General features: G+C 32.3%; 1 protein-coding gene across 1 annotated transcript; it reads left to right on the plus strand.

Annotated features, from left to right (window-relative positions):
* Positions 1–502: 502 nt before the first annotated feature.
* LOC114309719 (NAC domain-containing protein 21/22) lies at positions 503–8132 on the plus strand. The gene is made up of 3 exons (XM_028255503.2): positions 503–987; positions 5541–5806; positions 7468–8132. The coding sequence occupies exons 1-3, from the start codon at positions 819–821 to the stop codon at positions 7906–7908; spliced, it is 876 nt and encodes a 291-aa protein (XP_028111304.2). The 5' UTR covers positions 503–818; the 3' UTR covers positions 7909–8132.
* Positions 8133–12575: the final 4443 nt, after the last annotated feature.

Below are 12575 nucleotides of genomic sequence, written 5' to 3' on the forward strand. Positions count from 1 at the left end.
CATGTTCATTATAATTACTTGACTCTTTGGACGTATAGTGGGTTAATCTATTTTAAGCAATTGTGTATTTTTTACTTCTTTAGTGGGCCGCAACCCAATAATCACGTTAACGGCATAACCCCAACCATCTGATCAAGATAATGAATTTTTATCCCCTAAACAAAAATTAAATAAATGGTTAATTGGTAAAAGACTACATACATTGGATGAACAAAAAGTGTGCAATAAAAGTTTTCTATTTGTCTAGTTATGCTTGTTTCTATATCACCCACAAAAGGATATGAAAATGTATAAATAATTAGTGTTTTTAAATGATAAAGTAAAAAAGGAGTATTTTGGAGGTTTTCTCAAAAATATAATTTGGATTATCTCACTAAATGCATTATATGCATTCTCCCCTAATAACACCCACCCCTATTTCCCTAAAAAGATTTCTTGTGACTTTGGTTTTTCTTGAAAGTTTCCACTATAACAATAACTAACTACACAAGCATAAACTTCTAAAATATTGTGAGAAATTCTAACTGGCAAAGGTACTTATCAACCCATCTCTCTCTCTCTCTCTCTCTCTCTCTCTCTCTCTCTCTCTCTCTCTCTCTCTCTCTCTCTCTCTCTCTTTATATATATATATATACATGACTTTCTTCTCCCATATTATATTTTAACTACCAAACATAGAATCAAAAGCTTCTTTGTAGACCATCTTTGTTCCATCTCCAATCAATCCACAGCTAAAATTTGCTTTGCAGTCTCAAACTTGCAAAGTTTATTTATCATTGCTAAGCCAACCCCTTTTCCCTCCAAAAATAAGAAAAAGAATGGGTCTAAGAGACATTGGATCCTCACTGCCACCAGGGTTTAGATTCTATCCTAGTGATGAGGAGTTGGTCTGCCATTATCTCTACAAAAAGATTACGAACGAAGAAGTTCTAAAGGGTACTTTGGTGGAAATTGATTTGCATACATGTGAACCATGGCAACTTCCTGGTATATGTCTCTTTTCTTTTTTTGCTTTAATTGCTATGTTTGCTTCTTTTTTTTCTTTTGTGAAATCTCCCTCTTATCCTCTACAATGACTTCCATATGTTTTCACATGACTTTCTTTCTTTCTTTAATTTTTGGGTTAACAAGGTTGATTAGATGTTCTTTTCTTTGTTGTTTTTTTCCCAGTACATGAATGAATTAAATGCAGACAGTTGGGGTAGTCTGTGCTTGTTTTTTTATTAGTGTTTTAGCAGGGTTGAAGACAAAGAGACACAGACAAATGTCTGGGTTCCTTCTTGTACAACTAGACAGACATGTAACCACATGTATAAAGTCTGTAGCAGACAAACATGTTGCAATTATGGATTTCAAAAATTGTGAGAGAGAAAGGGAAGGGGGTGGAGGGAGGGAAGGAGAAGGTGGTGTGTGGTGGTGTGAGGTGGTCTATCACGCAATAGATAAGACTCGAACTAGTAGGCCAACTCCCCCATTTTAAATAATGTCTTGACTTGGTTGATAATATATATTTTTTAATTCGATTTTGTAAGTGCTATGCTAACTTATACAGTGGTATCACAAACAATATCTTCTACTGTTTCAAAAGTGATCTCTTTCTTCTTCTTTTTCCCTTCCTTCTTAAAGCAGGGAAGGGAGTCAAAAAGGATCTTTTTTTAAAGTTGGAAGTGACACCAAAAAAACAAAAAAGGAAGAAAAAGACAGTAAAAAAGATGTTCTTACATCTTACGCTTTTGGGGTGATGCATGCATGAAATGAGGGGATTCACTTGGCAATTTCCATGTGAAATAGTTATACTTCAGGAATTCATAACCTAGATTAGAAATTCAAAAAATAATTTAATAACTTTCCTTCCCTTCAAATTAATGACTTAAAAGAATGTAGTGGGGGAAGGTAACGTTTTAGATGTGGCAAATCTCGAACACTTTATTTCTTAATAACGTATAAAACATTTGACTATGTGACAAATCTCAAACGCTTTATCTCTTAATAACATATAAAACACTTGTCCTTTTAATGAGATATATTAATTCTGATCAACTGAAGTAACCTCAATTGATTTGAGGTTATAGCATTTACTTTTTATTTTAATTTTTAACATCTTTAAGAATATGTTAGGATATGGAGGTGGAGAATGTGCCTCTTCTACCACTTCTTCCTGTTTTTATTGTTTTGGTTTTGGACGCGGGAGAAGCAGCTAGAGGTGAAACTACATTTTTACTTTTATTTTTTTGGCATTTCGAGGAATATTTCAGAACCTTTCCATAGGTTATGATGTGTGTTTTAAGGTAGCTAGCTTCAGTAAAACAAACTTTAGGATGATTGTTTGAGATGATTTAAATAAATTTATTTTTTAATTTTTTATAAAAAAATGTGTAGAAAATAAAAAGATAATGTGATCTAAAAAAAATAAAAAGATAAAAAATACACCTATATAGCACACTCCAAATAAGGCCGGGGAGCTATTGGCTGTGTTTGGTTTGGTTTTGGAAGATAAATTTTCAAAAAAAAAAAATTGGAAAAAGAGTTTAGAATTTTTTTTGATTTGTTTTGTTGTATATTTTGGAAATAGTTTTGGAGTATAAGGGCCTGTTTGTTTTAGGAGATAGAATGGAGGGGATTGATAGTGAGGGGATTATTAGTGAGGGGATTGATAGTGAGGGGATTAGTAGTGAGGGGATTGATAGTGAGGGGATTAGTAGTGAGGAATTGTTAAATTATTTTTATATAAAATAATAAAACAAATAAAAAAATATAAAAAATTAAAAATTATATTTTAAAAAAAATTTCCCATATATAAAAAATAAAAAAATTAAAAAAATTTCTAATCCCCTCACTATTTTTCTAATACCATCTCTACCTCCTCCTTACCAATCCCCTCTCCAAGAGTATTAGTAATACCAAGGGACTAATAGTCCCAAGGCCTTCTCCCAAAACAAACAAGACTATTACTAATACCTTGATATTAGCAATCCCAATACCCTCTCTTTCACCCAAAACAAACGGGGCCTAAGAGTTTAGGATGATTTGATATTTTGTTGTAGTTGAGTAGATGCGTATGAGAGAAAAAATGATTGAGAATGAAAGAGAAAAGAGAAAAAACGATTGATTGATGTGTAGGAGAGAGAAAGTGATTTTAGAATTTTTTTTTACAAAATTACTAAACCAACAAAATTTTAAAATATTTTTTCTAAAATTTATTTCCCAAAAACAAGCCAATTAAGACCATTATTTTTTAAAATTTTAATCGTATTCGTCATTTTGATAAGAGCCATGCCACTTAGGCTGACAAAAACTTTCCTAATAATCTCTGTGCTTGTACATCATTTTATTTTTCAAAATTATATCAAAAAAAAAAATATTACTTTTCTAATTTCATTTCGAAAAATTTTACTTTTCAAATTTAACTAGAAGTGTAAAAAAAATCTTTATAAAGTCAAAAAAACTAGTCAAAACCCCAAGAAAAAATAAAAATTAACTTGACAATAAAATCCAAAATAAAATAAAAATTAAAATTAAAAACAGAATTTACTAACAACGAAAATAATAAAACCAACAAAATAATAATAATAATAAGCTGGTAGCAAGCTTTTTCGCGTAATATGGACGCACAAAACAAGGCTGTTCCTTGTATAAAGATCTGAGAAGGTTCATTTCGCTTTTTAAGTAGCCGATGTGGGATATAATTTAGAACAAAAACTAACCCCTGTTTTTAATAATGATATATAATATAATCTTATTTTTTATGTTCTTTTATCGTTTGAAAATAAATTATTTTAGTAACTTTTTACTTTTTATTAAAAGATGTGTAGAAAAATAGAGAGAGTGATGTGACAATTTATAATAACTTTTTAATTTCTTAGCTAAAACTAAATGTTACCAAGCGAGGTAGACACGGAGTATTGTATTGAGATCATAAATTCATATAGGATCTACTCACTTGTTTTTTGAAATAAGAAAATGAAGAAATAAATAAGATTTTATGTGGCATTTTCCTATTTTTAAATATAATAATTTGTTACATTTCATAAACTATTCATTTAAGATTAAAATCATTCAAACACACATTTTTTTGAACCGCAAATGATTGAGCATTTCTCGCAATACCAACTTAGTTGGGATCGTATTGTTTTGTTTTGATACTTTTTGCACTTCCTCCATCTTTATTGATGTAATGACATATGTATATATGCTATACTTCATCAATACAGTTTCTTTTTTGTTGTTAAAAAAAAAAAAATTGAGTTTTGAACGGTTGCTAATGATGTAAAAAAGTTCACAATTGTATCACCCAATTTTCAACGTGTACCATTTGATACTCCCAATAGTGTTACATTGCAACCATATACCATTACATGTCTCGATACAATGATTTAAAACTATGACCGGTGGTAGTGGCAGCCAAATGTGGTTTATGGCCAGAGGTGATGGTCGAAAGTGTTTTTTTTAGTGGGGGGTACCGGTTAGAGGTTGGCGATTATTTTGAAAACTCAACCAAATTTGATGATTATTGTTATTATTAGAAGGTTAGTACACCTTTTTAATGCATATTTCACACGAAATTGATACACCTTTTACACAGATATATCAAGGTTAATAACAACTCTTAAGATGGTCTTTAGCATTTTTTCTTGAAAAAACCTAGTTAGGCAATAGTTTCCCAAGTTTTAAGGGCCTCTTTAGTGTGCTTAGCTGAAAATGCCAAACACTTTTGACATTATTAGTAGTTTTATAGATTTGGCACCAAGAAAATATGTGATTTTTATCGGGAAAAAACTAAAATTGATGCTAGAGTATATTTTAATTCAAAATTAGTACTACCTTCTTTCTTGTGCATAAAATGATTTCAAATCCATCTTCAACATTTTTAGAGGAATAGAAAAATATGGGTTTGGTTTAAACGTAAATACTATTTAATTCAAAATTGTCACTTTCTCTTTTTTTAATTATCAGCACAAGAAAAATATATTGAGGCATAAATAGTATAAGCAGGCAGTTAATATTGGTAAGTCCTAGGAGAGAGAGCTACAAAATTGTGATGTGCGTCTTCCTACAAGGTATTCTCTATCAACTTACTTTCGTGGATAATAAATAAATAAATAAATAAAGCAGTTCAATTTGTTGTATTGCGCTCAATTCCAATTACTATTTCATCACTTAATCAAATTTACATAGTATTTTAAGTTGTTAAAAAAAGAAATTTCAGTACTACTCTAACCTAAAAGTTCAACTCACTTTAAAAAAAAAAACCTTTAAATCACAAAACTTTATATGTGAACTGACACCAAAAATAAATCCCAACTGAACATCAATATGACTTCTTCCCAACTTTTTAATTATTCGTGTTTTTATTTGAGGTCATGTAGGCAAATATTGATCATTTGAGTGAATGAAAATTGATCAATATAATCAAAATACTTCAACCATGTTTGTAAATGCTATGTTTGTGTTGAAAACCCTAAGTTTTTTTAAATGATAGCATTGTTTTGCCTAACTGAAAAACCTACCAACATGTACATGTGTTTTTATGGCTATGAAAGAGGTGGCAAAGCTCAACTCCAACGAATGGTACTTCTTCAGCTTTCGAGACCGCAAGTATGCGACAGGGTATCGAGCCAACCGAGCCACAATCTCTGGATACTGGAAAGCCACAGGGAAGGATCGCACGGTGCGTGATCCAAGGACTCGTGCGGTGACTGGGATGAGAAAGACGCTGGTTTTCTATCGAAACAGAGCTCCAAATGGGATTAAAACTGGTTGGATCATGCACGAGTTTCGCCTGGAGAATCCACACATGCCTCCCAAGGTTTGCTTGTTCCCTCCCTTCTTAATTACCGCTCTTTCTCATTTTGCATATTGAGGAACAAAAACAATCAATTGACAGCCTTGTAATTGGTGAGAGAGGAGTCTTGAAAAGCCAATCTATATAATAGATATGTCAAATGAATATTGGCAAGAAGCTTGCATGCCTTCTGAATATTTTCATCATTGTTATGTCGCCTCGCCAACCCATAGCCACCTCAATATTTTTACAAATATAAATGGGTATAGTTTTTCATTTGCATCTTATTACATAATCACTTACACTTCATATATTTTTGTAAATTTTTTTGCCTGCCTCATAATTCTCCTTATATATAATCCTTGTGCCAACTTTTGTATTTTTGGGTATTTTTTTTTTATGAGTGTTGCTAACACGTGTCCTAGAATATAAGTAAAAGACAAAATATTTATAAAACAGAATACATGTTTCACTAATTTTAATGTATTTTTATTAAAATCAATACATTTTTTAATATTTTTATATATTTTCAAGACAATTTTTATACATTTTCCAACATTAAATAATGCCTAAGACACTTGTTAGTATTAATCATTTTTTATTTATTTAATTTTAGTAATATATATATATATATATTTTTTTTTGATCAGTGATTTTAGTAATACTTTGGTATTCCAAAATTTGACAACCATATTCGGCAAGTTCCATGCTAAATGCGATGAAAACTAGATAAGCTTTAAAAAATTTCTCTTTGCCGACAAAGTTATAAAATAAAATAAAAAATGTATCATCTTCATGGAGAACATAAGAAACTTTTGATTACGGAAAATTTTCCTCTCATCCAATGATTTAGTTTCTCTGGGGCTAGCTTTCTTTCCGTCTGTGAATGGATTGAAGGGTAATGTTGGGCTTGTGGGAGCCCATCACGGGTCTCGTTTCGATAATTTGAATTGTTGAATGTGTAAAACTCGTCGAATACTATATGTTTGTAAAAAATCACATTGATCGGATATCGATAGCTAGGTGATCAAATCAGTTTTGTATAATAAAAAAAAATAGACAGTGAAAAAATAAATGGTTGACAGAAATTTGATCGGTTGAGATAGCTATCGATATCCGATTAACGTGATTTTTTTACAGGCATATAGTATTCGACGAGTTCTACACATTGAATGATTCGAATTATCGAAACAGGACGCGTGGTGAGCCTCCACAAACCCAACAGTACTCTCCAATCCGATCATGGACTAAAAGGAATCCAGCCGAGTTTTTCTTTCCCCTTTCTTGTTTTTATTCGAGCAATACTACATACTAAATATTTATACGTAGACATTTAATTAAAAAATTAATTTATGATTCATATTCATTCTAATTGTAAATGTCACCATATAAAAACTTAATTTGGACCACAAATAATTATTATTTGGATAAATTTTACACAACATCCATTTTTTTATTTTATTTTTTATGGGAAATAGGTAGAAGCCAAATCACTCGAATTCCTTTGGTTTTTTTTGGGTAGGAACATGATATTTTGTCCCCAAAATTTCTCTCCCTAATGTACTTTCAACAATCTAAAGGTTGTGAATGCATTGAGGACAGAGAATTAATCTCTCGGGTATATGTATTTTTATTATGTGTATTACATATTTTCTAACAGTTTCATATTCATACCCATTTGACAGGAGGACTGGGTTTTATGTAGAGTATTTCACAAAGGCAAGGGAGAGAACAGCAGCATACCTAGCCCACAAAATGTGTTTGAAAGTAGCACAGCTGGTGCCACTTCTCCATACTTGGATGCATCTCCTCCTAATACAGACCAAACCTTGCCTTGTGGGCATCATCTCCAAACTATCACCTCTTTCTCCCAAAGCCCATCACATCATCAAAATCACAACTCTAGCACTCTACAAAACCAATTGACATTAAACCCTAATTTTCTTCAGTTATCTGAGGAGATAAACAATAATCCCACCATCAGTGAAATTAACCCCAAGTGCCATGATGGGTTCGGGTTCTTGTTGGATATGAGTTTTGAAGAAAGCAGCTTGGGAGATGGAGTGCCTCCAAATTATTTAGGGGATATGAGATTTGATGACGATAATAGTTCAGTTTTCCTCTGAATCAAAGTTGATCGAAAATCAGAAGCCCAGTTGTTGATTTGTGATAAATGTTTGGTGTGTGGTTTTGAGGTACAAGTCATGTTTGAGTGGATCTTAGAAAATTTATTTGATGAAGATAGGTATTGATTAGTGTTGTAACTTTGTATATTACAATTGCCTTTTGTTAATGTTGTAAACATCAAAATTTTTTTTTCTTTTTTAAATCAATCATTTTCAAATATAAATTATTAGTCTGATATTTTGCTTCAAGTTGTAGTAGAAAACATTTCTGATCTCCTCCGTGATGGGGGCGATACATTACCATAGGAAACTTCCTGGACAACTGCAATTTTGGATTTTTCTGGGTTTCTGATTTGGATTTTACTCACACTACATCATGGCACCATGTGTAAATATTATACACACAAATCTGTCTACATGCATAATTTTCAGATTAGAATGCTGAACAATAAAATTTATGCATAATAATGGTATATACACGAAAAGATTTAAAAAAATAAATGCACAAAAATAAAAGGGTAAATTACGCTGGTAGGCTCTATATATTCGTCATTATGTTATTTTGGTCCCTATAATTTGAATTAGCTAGATTTGACCCTAAATTTATGATTGTCTCAAGTTGGGACATTTGATTACAATTATTAATATTTTTTGACGAAATATGTGCACATACACTACAAGAAATGTTACTTTTGGCTACCAAAATATTGGTCGCCAAAAGTCACTTATTTATTTACCGAAACGATTTAGCGACCAAAATTTTTCGTCACTAAGCTCGTCGCCTTTACCTTGTCGGCGATAGTATTGGCGACTAAAATTTGTTTGGTCGCGGAAAGTGTACACATTTGGCTACTAATCTTAGTTTAGTCGGCAAAAGGTATGTTTCCGCCACTAAAGTATTAGTCGTCGAATGAGGCTTTTTGGCTACTAACTTGTTGTGGTCGGGGAAGGTATCACTTTTAGCTACTAAATAATTGGTCGCCGAAAGTACACATTTGGCTACTAATCTTAGTTTAGTCGGCAAAAGGTATGTTTTGGCCACTAAAGTATTAGTCGCCAATAGTTTCTTTCTCTCATTCTCAAATCTTTTAGCTACTAATTATTTGGTGGCAAAAACGTTTTGGGTTATGTTTTTGCTACTAAATTATTAGTAGCCAAAACTTTTGATTACCTATTTGGCTACCAAAACATTTGGTGGCCAAATAAATTTTTTTTTGTTTTTTTTTAAAAAAAAAAAATTGTAAACAACCTGTATTCATTTATATTACAACCTGTACCCTGTATAAAACAATATAATCCATCAAGACTAAAATATATTATCAACCATTAAAGCATTCAACAACGTGCACACATTTCAGTTCCAAGCATCCAAAAAAGTAATCTTCAACATCCAATTCTATATATATTACAAATTCCATACAGTCCAAGTTTAATCCAACGTCAATAATTTAAATTCATACATAATTTAAAATCTTGAAGCAAACACTTGAAGTGACTCAAAACATTCATATGGCAGCCTAAAGAATTCTACCACAAAGCACAACCACAACCAGACTTGAAACAATGGCTAAAGAATAACTAAAATGGTCTCTTCTCCGCGATACATTCACCTCTCATATACAAATCCTTTGATAGCGTTGAATTTTTTTTTTAGAACTCATATTAACTAAAGGAGCACGAAAAATGATAGCAAAAAGCCAAAGCCATGAGCATTAGTCAAATGCATCGTCATCATCATCAGGAAGGGGCTGGCTAGCCGTTGCAGCAAGCTCAGCTTCATGCCTGTAAAGAATACCAAAGGGATAAGAAATACCACAAATTGATCATTAACAGCAACTCATAAATTTTCATTCCTGGACTCTAATGTTCCCCACAAGTTAAAAATTTAAGAATTGTGAACCACCACCACCACCGCCACCACCAAAAAAGATAAATAAAATCATTGCCTTTCACATCTCCAGTTTTAACTTGTAACCAACCAATTGTCACTAAATTAGTTCCTATGAACATAATTGAGGGAAGACAAGAATATTTTTAGCTATCACATAGTAGCACACAACTGCAATGGCAGTGCTAAAATAGCTAAGAATTGAACCAACGCTTTGAACAGCTAAGAATATGTAGTTTGAAAGGAAATCAGACGCTAGTCTCTGCATACAAACCATAGCCTCTTCAGTAATGAAGTATTTTGGTGTAAGCTCTAGCAGTGCTAAAATAGCACAGTACAACAAAAACACTCACTCTAACAGTTGAGTATATGTTGTGAAAAATAAACCTGAGCATCAAATTCTTACTACTACACCGCTTGCTCGGGAGAGAAATTAATGAAAATGTTATGTGCCATCAAAAAACACCTATTACACTATCAGTCAAATGCATCCAAAAATAAATTTAAAATTCTTAATCCAATGTAAATGCTCCAAGTTCAATATGTTAGCAAGACCTCAATTTTTAAGCCTGCAAGCTCTATTCAATATGAAGAAATATAACAAACTTGTGTAGGAAATAAACATGTGAGGCTAATCAACCAAGCAAGCAAATAAGTGAACTATTTCAATTAATTAACTGTAATAAAAGTGACCAAAATCTCAATTTTTCTGTAGTTTCATTTTCAGGCTTCTACCATATCAGAAAAAGCTATTACTCACCACACCCTGCTAGCATATATTTTCCATAGTTTCATTTTCAAGTTTCCACTATCTCAGAAAAAGCTAGTCTTCTTACTGTTTCTCAGGTTTCGTACAGTCATTACTAGCTGTTGCCTTTCACCTTCTACCTCTGCAAATTTGAGACTTATCTCTGAATATCTCTCTTACATTTCTTTCAGCTCTCCTTCCATACATTTGTTCCTTTCCTTCAGTAGTTCCATTTCGCTTAACAATTGGGTAGAACGACAATCATCAATTGTCTGGGAAATGGATATGTTCATCCCTGAGCAAGTTTCTACTTCACTATGAAAACAAGAGTGAATTCATTGTCATGGATGCATGAGAACACATCATTATACCACAAAAATGTATGCATAGAAGCAAAGTCACAATGAAGTAACCTAAAACAAAGTATAGTTAAGGTTGACCTAGTTGCGTATTCTTACCTTTTGACTAGCGCTTTGCCAACTCCATTTTCTTTGAATGTTCCTGTCGTAGAGCTCATCTTTGAAAGCTGTAAAAAGGTATGAGTATGAAAATGTTTTGTGTTAACCGAAAATAATCCATTCAACTTTGAAAGACTGTGTCAAAGGATAGTGCTTCTTGAGTTACTATCTGATTCATATTAGAAAAAATAAGTTTGAGAAGGTTTTGATTGAATAAAATCCGGTCGGATTTTACTGAACTTGAACATGCAAGAGTTTCTCCAGGGGTGTAATCAACCATCTACTTATAACAATTCTAATGTGGAGAAAGTTTCATGCTACTTTCTATTTTTTCAAACTTGTTTCCTAGATTGTTTTCCTTATGTGCTACTCTTTCATGTTACACATTACATAATCACTGTTCCATGCTGAATCAAATTCTCTTTTTAAGCAATGAATAAATTGGTGCGTGCATTTTTGTGCATTTTTGTTGTTTCAAATTTACAAAGTATTTCATGCATCTAAGCAATGAATATGTGCGTGCTCCAGGTGTTTTAAACGTATACTAGTCTAAAAAAAAATTAAAATAATAGGACACGTTTGGACAAGTGTCGGAAAGTGTTCCACATGTTTCAACATGTACACTCCACTTTGCTTCTTCGAATAAAAGTAAACTATCATGTAGTATGATGACACAAGATGATAAATTGGCAAGAGTGATGCCATTATAAATGCAAAACAGATAAAATCAAAATACAATAGATCTATCTGAAATTGAACAGTTTGTATAAAGAAAACATTTTCGCCAACCTGTTGTGCAGAGACAGAGTGTGGCAATGGCAATAGTGGCGGTTGAATTGCTGTAGTAGTAATTGAGGATGACAAATTTGGGGATGCTGAATTAAGGGCAAGCATATCTTTCTGATCAGGGTAGGGGTTCTGTGCAGAAGAAAGAAGAGGCGGCCTAGGCTGTCTTGACAAGATGAAGGAAATGGAGACATGGTTAATCTACTAGCAGTCAAAAGTGAAGGATGAGAAAGTGGAGATGTCTTCACAGACAAGGAGGAAAGCATAATGAAAGAAGTAGGATGTTGTTCTTGGGTAAGAGAAGGTGTAATATTTAAATGTATAGCATTAGAAGTGCTAAGTGAAGATACAAGAGCATCATGTGGATATGTACAAGTGATACTGTATACCTACCATCATGAAGCAAGCTCTGCAGCTGTATCTTGTACTGATATTGTATACCTACCATCACGAGGCAGTTGTAAAATGTATTTGTTGAGAGATTAAATCAAAACATTCAAACAATTACATAAGTTATATTTGATCATGATGTATTAAAGTTTTAGTAATGGAAGATAGAACAAAGGATCAAGTTGAACAACATAATACAAAAGTGATTTTTCAACAAATGATCTGTCTTGTAGTCATATATATTCTACTGTAAATTGTAATTGACTGTGAATTATACCTGTAACACATAATTATTTTTTTAATTTTCTCATGTTTTGAATCACAGGCTCAAATCTACAACGGATAATCAATGATAGTTGTGCTGATATTGATTCTAATATGTCTTCCAACGTCAACA

This window comes from Camellia sinensis, chromosome 12 (assembly GCF_055761805.1).
Source record: "Camellia sinensis isolate YWXY chromosome 12, ASM5576180v1, whole genome shotgun sequence".
Lineage (NCBI taxonomy): Eukaryota > Viridiplantae > Streptophyta > Magnoliopsida > Ericales > Theaceae > Camellia > Camellia sinensis.